Source organism: Prionailurus bengalensis, chromosome C1 (assembly GCF_016509475.1).
Source record: "Prionailurus bengalensis isolate Pbe53 chromosome C1, Fcat_Pben_1.1_paternal_pri, whole genome shotgun sequence".
NCBI lineage: Eukaryota > Metazoa > Chordata > Mammalia > Carnivora > Felidae > Prionailurus > Prionailurus bengalensis.
The window spans coordinates 129,069,678-129,090,173 of NC_057345.1; the positions used below are offsets into that span (position 1 = coordinate 129,069,678).

The window sequence follows — 20,496 nt, forward strand, 5'->3', positions numbered from 1 at the left end:
AGTGACAGACTGAGAAAGGGCACTCTCTGGTTTCTTCTGAGGGCACTAATCCCATCATGAAGACCCCACCCTCAAGACTCATTTAAACCTAATAATTATCTCCTAGGGGCCACATTTCCTAACGTCATCACATTGAGGGATAGAGCCTCTACGTAAGCATTTTAGAGAGACACAAATAGTTAGTCCATAACAGTAGTCTAGTCTGTATCCAGTATGGAAGAGATATATTCCTTAATTAGTTTCCATTGATGTCCTCACTAATTTGCCAGGAGCGCACTCACACAGGCTGGTGCACACACAGAGCCACCACATGTAGTTCTTTCCTGACTGCTCCAAGCTTCTCTGGTCCCCCTTGGAATTCCCTGTCCAGTCCGCTCAGCATGGGCCTCTCCCTCATCCCCATCTTCAGGAGCTATATCTGGTCTTCATGGCCATGGCAGCGAGGGCTGTCCTGACTCCCTTGTGAGCTGCCTTGGTAAATTCACCGGAGTCACTCAGTGAAATTGGCTCTCTGCGACCAGACCTCTGCCTCCCTCAGGCCTCATCTCAAGCCATTTCTTTCCTTGCTATCTGTGCCGCAGTCCAAGCAGCCATCTTCTATGTCCTGAAGTACATGGTGCCCTTTTTGTCTCTGAAGCTTTGACCATGCTGTTCTCCCAGCCTGGAATGCTTCACCCGCCCAACTCCTCACATTGTGGGGCTCAGCTTTACCCTCACATGGTCAGAAAGGCCTTCCCTGACCCCCAGACCTAGTCCTATTCCCTTGAATCTACTTGTATCTCAGACTTCCTGTATCACAGCACCACCTCTTCTTAAAATTGCCTTTGAGGTATCTTCCTTATTAAACAATAAACTCTCAGGGGCAATAACCATATGTCTTACTCACTGCTCTGTATCCACAGCCTCTCAAAAATGGTGGTACAGAGTCAGGATCATGATACCTGAAGTAGAGGATGTGAGTCTCATTCTCACACCAGGTTCCAAGAAATGCCCTTATTTAATTTTTGGCTCTGAATTACTCCGATGGACTGTTAGGAGATTCAACTCGATTTGACTTAGGGACAGCTCCCTCACTGCAGATTGTGCCCTACTATTGGAGCTTTTCCAATGATCACTCATGGGTCCACAGAGGTTATTCGTAAGGCAGCCATTGTGTCTGCAGCTACCTGCAGCTTCGGTGCTGTGGCTGGGACTGGAAATCGTTGGTGGGGATAGATATCAAGGCCAGCTGAGTCCATCTCCCCTGAAATAACCATATTTGATTCCTTGACAGTAATTTCCACCTCCCTGGGTGCAGTTAATGTTGTAAGAGCTGAGTCTTTGTTATTCCAGGCCCCAAAACCTGTCCTGTACCATTACTCCTACTTTAAAGGAGCTCTTTCTCATCTCAGGAAACCCCTCTTTGCTTTCTGCTTCTGTGAGACTCTTTATTTCTTCCTTAAATATCAGTTACTCTCTTTTTCTTTTGAAAGTAGACTTTGATGTCCCGTGAATTTCGGAACCTGAACTAGTGGCACACAAAAACCATTTCCCCTTCCTTTGAGAGCAGGGAGGACTTAATCATCAAGACCTCTTAGGAGATGAAGAGAAATGGAAATATTTGTGTTTCCTTTTTCTAGTGCAGCAGTGAATGGTAAAACAAAATAATTAAATTTACATAATAAAAGAGTCTGAATGTTCATATCCTGCTCTACTAACATTTGCTGAATGCTTACTATGTGTCAGACATTTTGCTAAATGCTTTACAGGGAAAATCACGTGTAATCCTCACAAGAACTCCTTGAAGTAGGTGATTCCTGATATCATATATGAGGAACAGAGGCTCAGAGAGGTTAAATCATGTCATAAAGTCACAGAAGAGGATTCCAGCCCAGTCAGCCTGACCTCAGAGCCTGCAGTTTTACCTCTGCTTCTCCTTCCAAAGGCCGATGGGGGTTTGCTAGATGAATAATTAGATAAAAGAGACCCTTGAGAGCTTTCCCCAGCAACTAATAATAAAAATGAATCTTATCGGCAGCTTTGTGCAGACTGATGGCCATCTCTTTGTTTTCTAAAGTAAAGGAATAACAGTAAATATGACACTTGCAGAGTATATAAGAATAGAGTATCCAGAAGACTTTAGGAGATATTTTTGACAAATGTCACCTGTCACTCTCTCTGTCTCTCTCAAACTACATCTTTTAGAGAGCTTTGATTTTGACCTCAGTTTGGAATGATAGTGCATATAATCTTACCTCCTCGGTGAACTGGACATTGACACCTGAGCGTGAAGCCCACTCCCCACCACACACACCTTTCTTTGAAAACCGCTCCTAGAGGCTTATGGCGGGGAGAGAAGCAGCAGTTATTTTCTCTTTGTGTCTGTTGTTTGTTTCTCATGGGGATCATCAGGGCTTATTTCATTAAGACAGCTCTCCTTACTGGGACCAGGATACATTCTCTGAGAATATTAAATGGTATATGAAGAGTGTCTAGACATGTTAATGCCCCTTAATGTAGTACCGTTGTGTAAATTAGACTGCAATTCTGTAGTCGGGCTTCTAAAGTCAGAAACCACTGTGTTTCATATCAGCCTCTGTATTAATCACAGATATACTGCCAATACTTTTGCAGTTGCTCCTAACTATTGAGATTGATATGAAAAATATTGCAGGTTTACAGCCCTTCATCCCAAGTCCTTTGGGCCAGATGCTTTTAAAACTATAGGTGTTTTAAAAATATAATACAGTGCATATATACTTTGTATTAATAGCACCCCCCGCACACTGGAATCAGTCATGGTGATATTTCCACAGAAGAATATAAGAAAATTAAGCTAAAATGTCAGTTTACTGCAGATTTTACTGCCAAATTAGAATATAAGGTTTTGCTCTCAAATGAATTGCAAAGTATATGTATGTAAACATATATATGTGCAATAATACGTGTGTATGTGTGTGTGTGTTTGTGTGTGTGTAAATATGTATGTATAATCTCATTTTTAGAGCTTTTGGCACTTTAGCATTGTGGATGAGGGGTCATGGACCTGGAGTATGTATCCACTATTCATAACCAGAAAGGAAATAAAAACAACAAAAAGTGGGGCACCTGTGTGGCTCAGTTAAGCATCCAACTTCAGCTCAGGTCATGATCTCACAGTTCGTGGGTTCAAGAACCACATGGGGTCTGTGCTGACATCTCAGAGTCTGGAGCCTGTTTCGGACTCTGTCTCCCTCTCTCTGCCCCTCCCCTTCTCACACTCTGTCTCTCTCTCTCAAAAATAAATAAAACATTAAAAAAAGTTAAAAACCAATAAAAAGTAGAATAGTAGCTTGAGGCAAAACTGACTTGACATTGAAAGAAGGGACTCTGTGTTTTCTCTCTCTCTCCCTCTGTCTTTATAAGAAAAACTTAATCATTAGTGAGGATGGAACGAATTTTGGGTAGAGATTGGAGGAGAGATTTACACCTTGGAGAGAATAGGAGGGACAGGACATGAACCACTAGCCAGGAGGAGGGCAAGGGCAGGGAGTGTGGCCTTGTGAGTAAGCAGCAGGCAGCACATGCAAGCATAGGTCTGAGGAGCTGGTTCTCAAGTCCTCATGGGGGGCTGGTGTATTCTCAATCTTGTAGGGACGATGCTTGGGTCTGAAAGGGCAAATGCCCTTGTAGAAAACAGACTATCAAGCAGAAGTGAGGGTATAGCTGAAGCTTGGATTCCCGGCTTTCGAACTTTGATGTCAGGACGTGCCTTATGCTTTCTCTGTCACTCGTACAGACAACGTTAGTCTGTTGCTTGGGGACTGTGGGCCCTTCCCCACTCCGTGAAGCACAGTGTCTTATCCTTTCAGATGCTTCTGTTGCTTTTCATTTCTAGTTTGAAAAGTTGTGCTCAGTCATGATTAGCTTTCGAAGATCTCATCAAAAAGGAATATCCAATTCCTTTTTCTTTAAATGCCGAGCAATTGAATTCAAAATTAATGCTGTACCTCAGCTTGCACCATTATAATATTTCCAAAAGTTCTGTTGTATAGGATGCAATGAGACAATGTTTAACATCTGTGAGGCAGAGATAAAGACCCTTTTTGACTTAGTTTTATTTTAACTTTCTTTTAAAAAAATTTTTTTTTTCAACGTTTATTTATTTTTGGGACAGAGAGAGACAGAGCATGAACGGGGGAGGGGCAGAGAGAGAGGGAGACACAGAATCCGAAACAGGCTCCAGGCTCTGAGTCATCAGCCCTGAGCCTGACGCGGGGCTCGAACTCACGGACCGCAAGATCGTGACCTGGCTGAAGTCGGACACTTAACCGACTGCGCCACCCAGGCGCCCCATATTTTAACTTTCTTTGGAGTGGGTTCTTCCCTTTCCTCAGTCAAGAACTCTGATATGTTTCAACATTTTTACACATAGATTGATGTTACTGTGTGTTGAGAAAGTGAGTCTTCAATTTTCTCTCTTTTGCAAACTAACCTTAAATATAAGAAAAATACATTGTAAATGTTATTTTATTTTTAAATAAAATATTAAATTTAAAAAATAACACATAGATCACATTTTAAATTTTAGATTTTTTTTAAAGTTAAGAATGTTGTAAGACAGCAAAGTATACTTCTTATGGTGTTTTCCAAATAAGCACAGGGACAATTGTCAGATTTTAAACTAATGATTGGTTGGCAATGAGATTAGAAAGATGATAGCAGGTAAAACCAAAGAAACCTCGTAAGGACACAGAAGTACTCAGATAATCTCTGGAAACGTACATAGCTACACTCTAAACCTTGAAAAATTTTGGAAAAGCACAAGGAATCATAAGCACACATTTATGCTCTCAGAGTGATGCAACAAATGAAATTTGGTTTCTGGAAAACTCTATTGTATATTTTAAGTGCAGGTTACACATTTGCAGGGAATTTAGTTTGCAACGTGCAAGACACCTATGGAGCAAGAAAGCAGATAAAATAGGATTTATTGGAGCACTGAATGGCTCAGTTGGTTGGGCATCTGACTCTTGGTTTCAGCTCAGGTCATGATCTCAAGGTTCCTGGAGCCCTGAGTTGGGCTCTGCACTATGCTGATAGTGAGGAACCTGCTTTAGATCCTCTCTCTCCCTCTCTCTTTCTGTCCCTCCCCTGCACATGCATTCTCCCAAGATAGTTGGATAAACTTTAAAAATAAATAAAATAGGGAGGGGCCTGGGTGGCTCAGTTGGTTAAGCGTCCAACTTCAGCTTAGGTCATGATCTCACAGTTCATGGTTCGAGCCCCATGTTGGACTCTGTGCTGACAGCTCAGAACCTGGAACATGCTTTGGATTCTGTCTCGCTCTCTCTCTGCCCTTCCCCTGCTTATGCTCTCTCTCTCTCTCTCAAAAATATAAACATCAAAAAATGAAAAAAAAATAAATAAAATAGGATATATTATTTTAACATACTCAAACATACTATTTTGTTGAGTGAAATGGCTCAATATTTACCATTATTAACTAAGTAATGTAATGGTTAATATTAAAAAAAAACAAAAGTATGATGTTACCTGGCATTATGTTATTCTATTTCCAATATTTTCTTTCTATACATTTCTTTTTTGTTTGTGAATTATTGGAAGTAACTTTTACTATGTACAAATACCTTGGCTTCCCATAATGACAGTGGACTGAATATTTTAGTCACAACCCAGTTCTTACCTCTATTTCTTCCTTGTCCCCACACCTATTCTAGTAAGTCAGCAAATATTTTAATCATTTCTATGAAATAATTCTCAAATATATTCCTGTTGTAGTTACAATTCTCTCGTTTCATTCCCTAACACCTTCTATCCCATCCTCTGGCCATCACCAATGTGGTATCACCTCCAGGGAACTGTTGCTCACACCCATTGTTTCCTGCCATTCGAACCGGCACCCCATCCTCTGTGTTCAAATCGCCCTGCACACATCTCTGTCTAGTAGTTACTCTATTTTTATGTAGTTGTTGATTGGTTTGCTTCTCTCCACCATTCAACTGAAAACCCGTATTTATGTCTCTAATTTCAACACAATGCTTGGTACTCAATATATACTTGATGAGTAAAGGAAAGAGGTACCCATGTGATCTGATCATCCTCCACTGAAAAATCCTTTTGTGGGTCTCATTTGCCCACAGAATACATTCCAACTCCTTTGTGTGGCAATGCAATTCCTTATAACCTGTCCTTGACCATATTTCTAGCATGCTGCTGAACTGTATTCAACACTCTGTGGACCTTTGGGACTCTTTATTTTTGAACATGCATTTTCTCCATCTAGAATGTATCATCCTGCATCCCCCCACCCCTTTAGATGCCTTTGATCAAACCCTTTCTACCTGTTAAACTTTCATACATCTTGCAAATCCATATTTTACAGAGTGCACTTATATGATTATATTATGACTTTAATTTATTATTTACTTTGCCCTTAGTGCCTAGCTCAGTGCTTGGCATCAATCAGATGCTCCATAAATGTAGTTTGGCTAAATACATGTGTCCTGAATTAATAGAATAGTACAGGGATAAAAGAACAGGTTTTGGAGACATAAAAAAAAAAAAAAAAGATTTAATTTGAATGCCAATTCTGACAGTTACCTGCTGGGCAACTTTAGGCTAGCTACTTACTAGCTCTGATCCTCAGTTTACTGGTCTATAAAATGGGGATAATGATTCATGCACAATAGGTTTGTGAGGATTAAGTTAGGGAGCATGAAAATTTCAGCCACAGAACTGGGAACACAGAGCTGCCCAATGAATGGCAGCTATTCCTATTTTTTTAAGATTATTTAACTTTTTTTAATGTTTATTTTTTTTTTTTAATTTTTTTTTTCAACATTTTATTTTATTTTTGGGACAGAGAGAGACAGAGCATGAACCGGGGAGGGGCAGAGAGAGAGGGAGACACAGAATCGGAAACAGGCTCCAGGCTCCGAGCCATCAGCCCAGAGCCTGACGCGGGGCTCGAACTCACGGACTGCGAGATCGTGACCTGGCTGAAGTCGGACGCTCAACCGACTGCGCCACCCAGGCGCCCCTTTAATGTTTATTTTTGAGAGAAAGAGAGAGAGAGAGAGAGAGAGAGTGCAAGTGGGGGAGGGGCAGAGATAGAGGGAGACACAGAATCCAAAGCAGGCTCCAGGCTCTGCGATGACAGCAGCAAGCCTGATGTGGGGCTTGAATCCACAAACCGTGAGATCATGACCTGAGCTGAAGTTGGATTCTTAACTGACTGAGCCACCCAGGCGCCCCAAGATTATTTAAAAAACTTTAAATCTGAGTATAGTTGATACATGATGTTATGTTAGTTTCAGGTATACAACGTAGTGATTTGACAAGTTTATTTATAGGTTTTGCCATGCTCAGAAGCATAGCTCTCACGTGTCACCATGTAGAACTGTTACGATACTATTGACTATGTTCCCTGCGCTGTACCTTTTATTGTCATGACGTATTTGTTCCCTAACTGGAAGCCTTTACCTCCCACTCGACTTCACCCATTTTGTCTGTCCCCCTTACCCCTCTCCCCTTTGGCAACCATCGGTGTATCCTCTGTATTTATGGGTTTGTTTCTCTTTGTTTTGTTTTCTTCATAGCTGTTATTTTATTTGCTATGGAAACCCCACAGAAGGGGCAAGACCATTTATGGTTTGGTTGAGTTTCCAGGAGGTGTGGTTTTACCTGGACTTTAGAGGACAAATAAAAGGAAATGGAACAGGTGTCCCTGTAGGCAGAAGTGCAGGGGCGGTCCGGACGGTGTTCTGAAGGAGACAAGCCGGCCAAATGAGATTGGAGGATGCAGGCATGACAAGCTAGCGTGCAGAGAGGTCCAGGTGATGAAGGGCCTTGAGTGCTAGACTGAGGGGCCGTTGACTGTTCTCCAGAACTGCTGAACAGCTACGATTCCTTTAGAAAATTGTTTCTGCTCATTTTCTCCCAACCTGATCCAGTTCCTGTCTATTTAAAAGGAGCATGTCTCCCCTATCCCCACCAGTGGGAATGCACACATAAATAGCTCGGTACGTTATGCTCTACCCCTTCCACCCCCCACCATTGTTTCATTGAGCAGCTAATCACTGTGGACACCAAGCAGAGCAGAGCCCCTGAACCCTGCACACCTCTCTTCAGTGCTCCATTAAGAGACCACCCCCACCTGTCTCCCACGGCCCTTTTGCGTGGCAGCCAGCCCGGTGTGCACAGGAGCCCCGGTTTCATTTCATCTTCCAGTTTCATTTGTCATCTTGTCAAAGAGAGGGACCTTCTGAGCACAGCATCAGCTTCTCTTTTGTGAATGTGTGCCGTCACCGTCACCACTCATCATGTTAAACCCCATTGTTCATGCAGAAGTCAAGGTTGGTGGGGAAAGCTGTAATCTAAAACAATTCACTTTTATTTATTGTATTCCTCTTTTTAAAATAAGGGAGTAGAAGGAGGAAATGTACATCTTATCTCGGAAGCAACATCCTGCTAGCTGGCTGAGAAACTGTCTGAAGAACAATGCATCTCTATACGCAGTTTGTCACAACTGGTTAGTTTTTAATACCGTGGAGGTTTCATTACCTCTTTTGGAATTGCAGAATTTTTTAAAGTAGAAACGTGTGTTTCTTTGTAGGAAGTGTGCTTTCTGGGAGTAGTTTTGTGTGGCCATTTTCCTGTTGAATGACTCTAATTTGGCTATATTTTTTACCTGTTCTAGCCCAAAAAGAGTATCTGGAGGTGCTCTGTGTAATGCTTTAGCCACTTACTACATGTGGCTGTTGAACTCCTGAAATGTGGTGAGGGTGACTAAGGATTGAATTTTTTGTTTTGTAAAATTTAATCAATATTTACAATGTATAAACTGATATTTGATTCAGCTATTGGAAGACTTTTAGTTATTAGAGAAGCTTGGTTATATGAATCTATTTTTATCAATGCTAAACTTTCTATTTTGTAGGTTTACATGCAGCTATAAGATATAATACAGAGAGTATTATCCTTGACTCAGTTTCTTCAATGATAACATCTGCAAAAGTGTAGCACAAATTTACAACCAGGATGTTGACGTTATATAGTCAGATTCAAAGCTTCTCCATCACCACGAGAATCCCTCATGTGCCCTTTTATATTTTTAAAGTCATACCTACATGCCTCCCAACATCTCCCATCCAGACTCTGGCAACCTCCAATCTATTCTCCGTTTCTATAATTCTGTCACTCCAAAAATGCCACATTAGTGGAATTATATGGTAAGCTTCTTTTTGAGTCTGAGTTTTTTTTTCACTTAATTTTGAGATTTATCCACATTGTTCCATGTTTTAATAGTTTGTTCCTTTTTATTGCTGAGTAAAATTCTAGTGTATGGATGTACCACAGATTGTTTAACCATTGACCTGGTGAAGGACTTTTTCTTTTTCATTTACAGTTTTGGGCTGTAATGAATAACCCACAATAAAACATTTGTGTAGAGGTTTGCATGTGAAAATAACTTTTTATTTAACTGAGATAGATAACCAAGAGTACAATTGCTGAATTATATGGTAGTTGCATGTTTCATTTTATAAAAAACTTCCAAATTGCTTTTGGAGTGTCTGTAGCATTTTATTTTCCCAGTAGCGGGGCATGAGTGAGCTTATTTATCTACATCTTTGCCAGCATTTAGTGTTGTCATTATTTTTTGTTTTATCCATTATCACAAGTTATTTACTGTAAATCTACATTTTAAACTATAAACTTCATGAAAGCTACATAGAAATCAAGTATTTGCAGTGAAAACATAGCATCCAAAATGTAGTGCTGTATGTGTAAAGTATATGTGCTATAGGTGTAAAGGCATAGTTTGAAGGCATAGTGTTAAAAATGTGAATTATCTTGACAGCTTTTTATATTGGTGACATGTTGAAAGTATTATAAGACACATTGGCTTAAATAAAATTATATCATTGAAATTGATCTCACCTGTTTCTTTTCAGTTTTTTTTAACGTTATTTATTTATTTATTTGTTTGTTTATTTATTTATTTATTTATTTATTTTTGAGACAGAGACAGAGCATGAACGGGGGAGGGGCAGAGAGAGAGGGAGACACAGAATCGGAAGCAGGCTCTGGGCTCTGAGCTGTCAGCCCAGAGCCCTACGCGGCACTCGAACTCACGGACCGCAAGATCGTGACCTGAGCTGAAGTCAGATGCTTAACCGACTGAGCCCTCTTTTTAGTTTAGGCGTCCCTCTTTTTAGTTTTTTAATATGGCTACGGGAGAATTTAAAATTTCGTGGTAGCTCACACTCTATTTCTATTGGACAATGCTGGTCTAGACTGTTATGATCACAGAGCCCACCTGGGCCTCTAGATGGAAGGTCTTGTTTTATTTAGTGCAAGAGTCAGCAAACACATTCTGTGAAAGGCCAGGTAGTAAATATTTTAGACTTTGAGTGCCATAAAGTTTCCGTTGCAGGTACTCAACTCTGCTGTTGTAGCACAAAACCAACTATAGATAATATTTAAATGAATGAGCATGTCTGTGTTCCAATAGAACTTTACTTACACAAACAAGCAGTGGGCCTGAAGGCTATAGTTTGCTTCTTCCTGGTATACTAAATATAAACAAACTTACAACAAAACTCCAGACACATGGGCTGTATCAGATATGTTCAAGTCTGTATGCAAGAAACCATCCTAGATATTTTCACAGAAGGAATTTAATAGGGAATTTGATGTAAGAGGTGAGAAACTAAACAGGGGTGGTGCTATCCTAGAATTTAGAAATCACTGGAAGCTGTTATCGCCCCTACATTTGGAGAGACGATGGAAGGGAGGAGAGGGGTGTTCTTAGGGTTTATCTGGTAGGAGCTGGTATCACGTTTGGGGCTGCCAGGCATGAGGTGGGACTTCAGACAGAGTGGCTGTCATGGGACCAGACACTGGGGGATGTCTAGTAGCTGTGAGTTTCCCCCTGCCTTCCATCCTCCAGTCTTCTGCCAGTGCATTGTGGTGGATGAACCCACATCAGGAAGGGAATCTGGGAAATGTAATTCCCTCCAATGCTGAGCAGAGCCCCGGTAGCACGAGGAAAGGACCTGTGAGCAGTGCCTTCCTAGTCCACAGATTAAACCTAAAATGAAAGGAGAGTAGGGAGCTTTGAGCTAGCCTGGTGGCCAAGAACAGCATTTTGTGCAGCATATTTCCTTCCTTTGTGTCGAGTCTTTTTTAGTAGTTTTACTATTTAATCCCTCAGGGAGGAATGGTTAGTCAAGAAAGAATAAAGATGAAAGGCCCAAGGACCAGAGTCCTCAGATGGAGTTATCAGTTCTGTCAGTAAATCATCAGGAGCTTGAGAGAAGCAGTGGCAGTGATGGAATGTAAGCTGGCGGTTTGTAGCTGGAGGAAGTGTGACAATTTTTCCCTCTGGGTATGAGCCACCCGTATCATATGAGATTGGAAAATAGGAAAACAGAATTTCACTTCAAATCCAACTAATGGACAAGACATTTTTTTTCCTTCTAGTTTTTTTTCTTCTTTGACTAACTGAAATAAAGTAAAATCTCAGCTTTGCTTTGATCTGCCCCTTGGTTCCAAGAGCTGGGTTTAAAAAGTATCAGGGAGAAGGCCATTTCTTACATAGTCACCTCTCTTTAAAATGACATCTGTTCATTGAAAATCCCCTCCCTTTGTTCTCATTATATCAGATATAGAGGTTTTCCAGACATCTACAATACTCATTTATTTGTATTTGTTTTAAGACAGAAACTTCTCTTCCTTTCCTTTATATTTCTAAGTAGGTAGCATTTGTGGACTCATTTGCCTCACTCTTTCCTTAGAAGAATGGGACACACTGAACTGGTTGGTGGTGGGTTTGGGAGAAGAACCTAGACATGTGTGGTCAGGCATTTCTGGCCTCATTGCTCAGAAAGTATGTGTTGGCATATGTTCTCCATTATGGGTTTAGGAACCTCACGGTAACGTAGCCATGTTTTTTTTTTTTTTTTTTTAAGGCTGGGAACATATTATTTATTTATTTATTTATTTATTTTTCAATATATGAAATTTATTGTCAAATTGGTTTCCATACAACACCCAGTGCTCATCCCAAAAGGTGCCCTCCTCAATACCTGTCACCCACCCTCCCCTCCCTCCCACCCCCCAACAACCCTCAGTTTGTTTTCAGTTTTTAAGAGTCTCTTATGCTTTGGCTCTCTCCCACTCTCACCTCTTTTTTTTTTCCTTCCCCTCCCCCATGGGTTTCTGTTAAGTTTCTCAGGATCCACATAAGAGTGAAAACATATGGTGCCATGCTTTTTCTCAGAGCTGCCTGTGACAGGGAAGGAAGTGGGATTTAATATTAGTAAGACTACTTAGTCTAGGGTCTAAAGTCATATTCTCTAATCAGCCTCATCATTTATTACAAGTGATATTTAGATCTTTACATAATTGGTTTCCAGATTTGTTGCTCAGTCAAGTTCAAATTTAAGCTTTAGAAGAAGGGGGATATAATATATATATTGGGTCCCTTTAAAACCTCTAAAACTTAGCACCCTTTTCCCATTATAATTGGGTCAACCTGAAAACAAGAAACATATATTAATATATCTATATTAAAAATTCAGACTTAATTCATAACCTGAGTCAGGTACTCTGCAAAAAGTACACACACACACACACACACACACACACACACTTCTTCCTTCTCTCACGTATAGTCAAACTTCATATTCCCTCAGTTTTTTACACACCAGCAAAGAACACCACCATCCACTTAGCCTTTTAGGTCAAACATGTAAGTATCATTGGTTTCTTACCTTTTCTTCACCCAGAATGTCCAATCCATATGCAAGCCCTGTCAGCTCTAGCTCCAAGATGTAGCCTGATCTGACCACTTTTCACCATCAATGTCGCTCCTCTTTTTGGCAAACCAACATTATCCCATGCCTAGAGTACCACAGTAGCTTCCAGTCTGATCTCATTCTGCCATCTCACCTACCTTAAATCATTCTTCATGTAGCTAGAGGATAAACTAGATCATTTATGTCATTCTGCCTAAAACCTTCCGGGAGCTTCCCATTAGACTTAAAATTTGTCCAATCTTCTCACTAAGCCAATAAGACTCAAAACTCACTAAGTCAAGGCTCTCGCCCTTTTCTATCTATACTTCAACCACACTGGACTTTTTGTTCTTTCTTAAAAGCATAAACTTAGTTTATGGATAAAGAGTTTTAAATGTGCTATGATATTTGCCCCAGTTTCTTGTCCCAAATTTTGCCAGACTCCTCCTTTCTCAACTAAATTGTACCCTCTTCAGAGAGACCTTCTCTGATCTTCCTATCTCAGTCATCCCAACTAATTGAGATACAGCGCTCTCCATCACCCTGTTTTATTTTCTTCCTAGAACTTCACCATTTAGAATTTTATTGTGCATGTAGATTATTTAGCATAGGTTAAGTGGAGGTAACAAATAGATCACCACATAGTGTGATGGTTATAGCACTATAGATGTTTATTTATTGCTTGTGTGGTAGTTCAAGATAAATGCTCCTGTTTGGCAGGCAACTGTTCTCCATGTGAAGTTTCATAGTCCCAGATGTCTTTCATCCAGATGTTATTCTCTAGAGTCTGAAGGCAGCATAAGGGGACAATGAGTGTGTGTGAAGCATGCTAACTTCTTAAAATCTTGTCCAGAATGGGCACATATACCCTCTTCAAATTCTTTTGGTCATAACTAATCACATTCCTTCACCTACTTGCAAGGAGGTGGAGGTAATGAAGAGATCACTCTCTTACATCTAAATAAAATGGTAGAACAGGAACAGCATATGTATAACATAATTCCCATTCAGAATAAGGAAGACGGACAATTACAGGGCAGTTAGCAGTTCAGAGCGTAATGGAATCTTTTTAAGACAAGGATTATGAAGACTGCTTTTCCAGCGGAGGAATTTTCCTTTTCTTTCCTTTCCTTTCCTTTCCTTTCCTGCCCTGTCCTTTCCCTTTCTTTTCTCTGTTCTCTTCTTTTCTCTTTCCTTTCCTTTTTTCCTTGTCTTGCTTTGCCTTGCCTTTCTCTTTCTTTTCTCTTTTCCTTTCTTTTCCTTTCTTTTCCTTTCCTTTCCTTTCCTTTCCTTTCCTTTCCTTTCCTTTCCTTTCCTTTCCTTTCCTTTCTTTTCCATCCCCCTCTTTCCTTTCTTTTGAGAGAGAGAGAGAGAGAGAGAGAGAGAGAGAGAGAGAGAGAGAGCGCCTCTTATGCAGGCTCCATCCTCAGTGTGGAGCCTGACATGTGGCTTGATCTCACAACCCAACTGTGAGATCAGGACCTAAACCAAAGTCAAGAGTTGGACGCCTAACTGACTGAGCCACCCAGATACCTTTTTTTTCTTGATTAGAACCTAGATTGCATTTGGGAGGAACTTCCTTCTCCATTGTTCTCTATGGTTCTTTTCTTGCCTTCTAAGAAACTCTTCTTCAGTTTTCTCCATGGACACATCTGAAGTGAGCTTTGGGAAAATACCTTTTTTAGAGGCTATGCAATTTTTGCAACTTGCTCTCTGCTCATGAAACTTGGAGAGACCAAGGATTGCTTTAAGAGTTTGAGAGTCCAAGGCTTTTTAAAAGCCAGGCTTTTGGTTTCTTTGCCAATAGAATTTCCTCAAAACGGTTTAGCCTTTTGCTCTATCTGCTTTCAATCCATGTTGCATGTCTACACTCCCCCACCAGTTTCCATTATCTGTTTTGAGACTGCTTTGGTTCTTTGCCTCCTCAAACCCATGCCTCTCATCCTATGGTGACCACCTGAAATAATATGTATGCGTTGGAAAGCCACATCCACAATCTTATTTTTGTTTCCAGCTGAGTATATTTGTTTAAATTATAACTTTTTAAATAAACATTTGTCCTCATTTTTCATTCCCATCTCAGGATATTTACGGTCATTTATCATTTGTCTCTCTCCCAGCAAGTTCTTAGTTTCTGTTTACTAAGCAGTCAACTTTACCTTGAGCTTATTAGTTTCTTACAGTGCATTGGAAAATGCAGCAAGTATAACCCAACAAGAACTAATGATCAAAAGTCAAACTTCCTGGAGATATAGGCCAAGTAGGTGCTGGGTCAGTCTTCCCAGTTATTGTAGGCAACAGTGTTCTCAAATATTTTATAATGAGGTAATATATGATATCTGTTCTGTGTCACTCACTGCTTGGCCATTAAATTTATGTCACATATTCAGGTTATTTTCATGGTAGCACTCAAATCAAGGTACCATATTCTGTATTATTTAGAGTAGTGTTAGCTGCTATAAGAAATAGAGTGTAGTACAATGCCTTAGCCCATAGTGGCTATTTGTCACTCACAGAACAGTCCACGGCATGTCCTCCTGGTCAGCAGATGCCTTTTTTCTAAGTAGAAATTGGGAGACTCAGGCAGCTTCCATGTAGAGGCTCCTCTGTTTCTTAGGACTTTATTATATTTTTAATATGAAATTTATTGTCAAATTGGTTTCCATACAACACCCAGTGTTCATCCCCAACAGGTGCCCTCCTCAATGCCCATCACCCACCCCCCACTCCCTCCCACCCCCCATCAACCCTCAGTTTATTCTCAGTTTTTAAGAGTTTCTTATGGTTTGGCTCCCTCCCTCTCTAACTTTTTTTTTCCTTCCCCTCCCCCACAGTGTTTTGTTAAGTTTCTCAGGATCCACATAAGAGTGAAAACATATGGTATCTGTCTTTCTCTGTATGACTTATTTCACTTAGCATAGCACTCTCCAGTTCCATCCATGTTGCTACAAATGGCTATATTTCATTCTTTCTTATTGCCAAGTAGTACTCCATTGTGTATATAAACCACAATTTCTTTATCCATTCATCAGTTGATGGACATTTAGGCCCTTTCCATAATTTGTCTATTGTTGAAAGTGCTGCTATAAACATTGGGGCACAGGTGCCCCTATGCATCAACACCCCTGTACTGTTTCTTAGGACTTCAGATAATAGGAGAAAGAGAAGTGGGTGAAATCTGCACTAGATTTCTTGAAACCTTTGCTAAAATGGAATCTCTTTAACTCACATTCTCTTCACAAGAAGTAGTCACATGGCCACATCTATATGCAAGGAGAGCTGAGAAATTTAGTCCTGTCTGAACAACAGCTTCTCAATGACATAATATTCTATGAAAGGGGAAATGCATGTTTTGTTGGACATTCAGTCATCTTTGCCACAGTATGCTTGCACTCATGTGTTTAAGTTTCTATCTACCTTAATTAAACTGTAGGCTCTAGGAGCCCAGGGCTGTTTGTTGGTATATTCCCAGGACACAGAGCAATGTCTTTATTAGAGTAGACACTCAGTAATATTTGTAGAAGGAATGACAATACTATTAATAAATTGAACTCTGTACTTCATAATCCTGACTCTGGCAGTTATTGTAAACTCAAGATAGTTGCTTCAATTTTGCCCATCGTTAAATAGTAAAATTATATTATCTGCCTCATAAAGTGCGGGTCAGAGGATATAATGTATGCATGTTGCTTAGCATTATGCCCAGCACATAGTAAGCATTCAGTAAATGTAAGCTAATCATATTATTATTCCTGTTATTATATAGGTATATATCTCCCCAAATGAACCATGTCATGAAATTTTGAGGATAAGTGAATAGAATTTCACTTCTGGAATTAAAACAGTTTCCATTATTAAGGTGGTTGTTTTTGGACATAGGTAAAAGTTTGATGTTGAGACAATTTATTGGTTTGGATTCATACACTTAGAGGAGCATACTCCTACCTAAGTCAAATTGAGAGCCTCGAATAGGAGCATATGTAACCTTATAGTGCTTAAACAGTCCTGCAAATAAAATTATATACCAAATTACAGGGATCTCTGTTATCCTTTAAACTGGGTATGGAAGAAAGAGTTCGTAGGTAAAATTTCATGGGAAGTTTAAATTGCTGATAATTTATCAAAAAATCATTTGCCTTAATGAAAGATATCATTATTTAAGGGGGAAGTTTAATTAATATCTGCAGATATTACGTTCTCTGTGCCACACTTTATGCAACACTTTTAGGAAATGAGAAACCATTCAACCTTTCAGTTATTCAGTAATGTTTATGTAACAGGTACCAGGTTCCAGTCACTGTGAGAGGCACTGGGATTGCAGTGATGAACTAAGCAGAGAGGGTTTATAGTTTGAAAGTATGAACAAGTAAATAAGAAAATGGAATGTTCAGTTTTAAGTGCTATGATAGTAAAGAGCAGAGCATCCTGTGGACATTCTCAAGAAGGGAATCTAATGTAGCTATAGGGTTCTGGATGGTCTCCTAGAGGAGACTAAGCTCAGACCTGAAAAATAGGTTGAAGCTGGGCAGGTAAATGATGCTTTGGTTCTTTATGAGGACCTAGAATTAACTTTTTGTTTGTTTTATATTAGGTTATATTAGAAATTATATAAAAATATACTGATGAAGATATACATTTTCCATATCCCATCAACCAAAGAAAATCATTGTCAATATTTCAGTTTCTTTCATTCCTGTGTACCTTTTATATAACTAAAATAGCACAATATAAAATATTTTCTGTTTTGTCACTTAGAATAATATTATAAACATTTTCCAGGTTTTTTTAAAGGCATGGTTTTAATGGCTAAAAGGTATCCCATCTTGTGGATAAATCTGACTCTTACTGTAGCTGTACATTTAGATTATTTCCATTTTCCTCATTTTAAAAAATCACTGGGAACTAATATTCTATTTTTAAGATGTTCAAAGATATGGAAACATATTTGTCATAATAATGCATAATCTGTTTCTCTTAAGGATAGTGCAAAAAGTCAAATTGAGACAGAATTAATTTTCCTTGGCTACTATGACTATAAAAGTAGAATCTTCTGAGATTTACAATCTCCTTAGAGGACTCTGCCTTGAGTAAGTGCTCAGTTGAGGACACTTCTGTTGTATGAACCAAGAGGTCTTTCAAAATGTTGATCAGTATTGGATAAGGTTGTTGTGGGATTTTTCAGAGGCCTTAATATGCTAATGTGCATTGCCAGTCTACAAGACAGGAGGAGTATCACCATGTTGTGATTCCTGAAGTTATTTGATCATCGTAGCCTATTTATATAGGACATCTCATAGGTCTAGTGTTCCATGGAGCACAGCTTTAGAAGCATTGATTTATCATAACTTTGAGGCAGCCTGTTGCCGGTTGAAAGATTATAACAGCTAAGGTAAAAATGGTTGTACCTTAAGTCATATTGGTCCAATTTTTGTACTCTGTGTAAGACTGTTGCACCCCATGGACACATGTTGGTATAGGAGAAGCAGCTTTAGTGTATCATGGTAATTGTGTGCATGTGTGTGAACATGCATCAGTACATAAGTGTACGGGTGTAGAGAAAGATTGGTGGTAAAAACACAAATACAAAAATGCTTATATTGTATACAGACCATGGTAAATCCTCTATAGAAGGATATGTAGGATACATAGAGAAAGGAGATTTTGCAGGTTGCTGAAAGGCTTAGGAAAACATATTTGTACATACATGTGGGTGTTGGGACGATTCCTTTGGAGCTCTTCATAATAGTGATCTCAAGTCTTAGGTTAGGCTTATCCAGAATAATACCTAATTTTATTATTGTATATGTGTCTACAGGTGAGCTAGGTGGGTCCTGCTAATCTGGGATTAGCAGATTATATCTTGCCCTTGTATCTCTAGTCAGTTAGAAGGTCTGCCAGAAGCTGGCTGATCTGAGATGGTCATAGCTGCTGTGATTCATTTCTGTTGCATGTGGGGTCACATCCTCCACCAGGCTCTCCCGAGTTTAGTTCACATGGCAGCAGAGGGAGTACACAGGAACCAGGAGTACACAAGTCTTCTCCAGACCTTTCAGAACTGGTGCAGTCACTCTCAGCACACTGTTTTGGCCAAAGTAAGTCATGAGGCTAACCTAGTTTCAGATGAAGAACTAGACTCCACGTCTTGATGGAAGTTCTGAGAAGTCATATTGCGGAGTTTGGATACAGAGAGGGTTGAAAATGTGGTGCTCTTTCTTTTTTTTCTTTTTTTTTTTTATTTAAAAAAAATTTTTTTTTCCACGTTTTATTTATTTTTGGGACAGAGACAGAGCATGAATGGGGGAGGGGCAGAGAGAGAGGGAGACACAGAATCGGAAACAGGCTCCAGGCTCTGAGCCATCAGCCCAGAGCCCGACGCGGGGCTCAAACTCACGGACCGCGAGATCGTGACCTGGCTGAAGTCGGACGCTTAACCGACTGCGCCACCCAGGCGCCCCTGTGGTGCTCTTTCTTACAAATGTCATCAATAACATCATCAAGAAAGAATGCACTCCAGGATTGTCAGCCCCTGACATGGTAAGCCTCTGACTGGTGTGAACTTTGAGCTCTACTTTTGGCCTTTTGTGGGGATATGTGTGGCTCTTTTTTTATCATTAAGCTGTCTGTGTTATATGTGTTGTTGAAGTGCCTGCTTCTTACTGCCATTTAACTGTACCCCACTCTTTTCTAATTTTACTTTGACTCACTGGCTTGGAAACTAGTTAACCAATCTCTGTCAGGGAGGTGTGGAAAGTAATTCTCAGAGCGTTTTGTGGCGTTTTGGTGACACATTTTTGCTGCTTGGAAGCTTAGCTTTTTGCTGCTAGCAAATACTGTAGAGAGGTATGTTCCTAGATTATTAGTGTGAGCTTTTAGAGAAGAGAAGTATTACTTTATAGTTTGGTTTTGATCCCCATGAATTAAAGCATTTCACACATTTCACGAGAAGTTCCAAGAAAGGGGCCGTGGATGGTGCTCCTGTTTTTTTGGCCCATTCTATCCCCAGGTCTTAACATGATTTCTAGGGCTCATCATAGATGGAATGAATGAGTAAATGCATTGATGATTTGTAGTATTTCTAAATCCAGGTAGACTTGTGAAAATCCCCAGTGCTCTCTGTGTTCTAAAAAAAGGAAGTGCAAGTAATACTTTCTTGCCTCTGAGGGGGTATTTATAAGGATTAACTAATGTCAGGAAAGGGCTTTGATATGACTAGATGAAGGGCATCCCATAACTATAATGTTTTATTGTTACAATGCCATAAAATGCTTTTTGGGACATATAGCTTACATATTTTCCATAAAATTAATCCATAAATCATGTGTAAAATGTATCAAACCCAAAAGCAATAGCTTTGACCTTAGAATTGCTGCAGCAGTAGTTTGATGATATACTACCTACTACATCAGCAGTACTCTAGAGTACATAAAATGTGCTTCCACATATTCAAAATGTGCAAACGCTTAAAATGAATGACTAGATGCTTTAAAAAATGATTAAATGATTCAGAGCTTTTCGTATGGAATTGCAAGGATTTTTAAGGCATTATTACAAATGCCACAACTTTTAGTTATTTTCACAAATCCACATGAAATACCATTCAATTCAAAATGTTCAGTAGAACTACCTTATGATTTCCTTTTTTGAAAGATAATCTTCATTTCCTGGTTTTTCTGCTTAATAGCCATATACAGATGTCCACAGAGCTTTTAATGAA

The 20,496-nt window shown here is 39.7% G+C and overlaps 1 protein-coding gene across 1 annotated transcript in view; it reads left to right on the forward strand.

Annotated features, from left to right (window-relative positions):
• The first annotated feature begins 3,617 nt into the window (after nucleotides 1-3,617).
• THSD7B (thrombospondin type 1 domain containing 7B) overlaps nucleotides 3,618-20,496 on the forward strand; it is a 627,465-nt gene continuing 610,586 nt past the window's right edge. Inside the window, exons 1-2 of the mRNA XM_043573363.1 lie at nucleotides 3,618-3,762; nucleotides 18,755-18,874. Coding sequence (XP_043429298.1) covers nucleotides 3,618-3,762; nucleotides 18,755-18,874 — 265 coding nt within the window. The remainder of the gene's footprint in view (nucleotides 3,763-18,754; nucleotides 18,875-20,496) is intronic.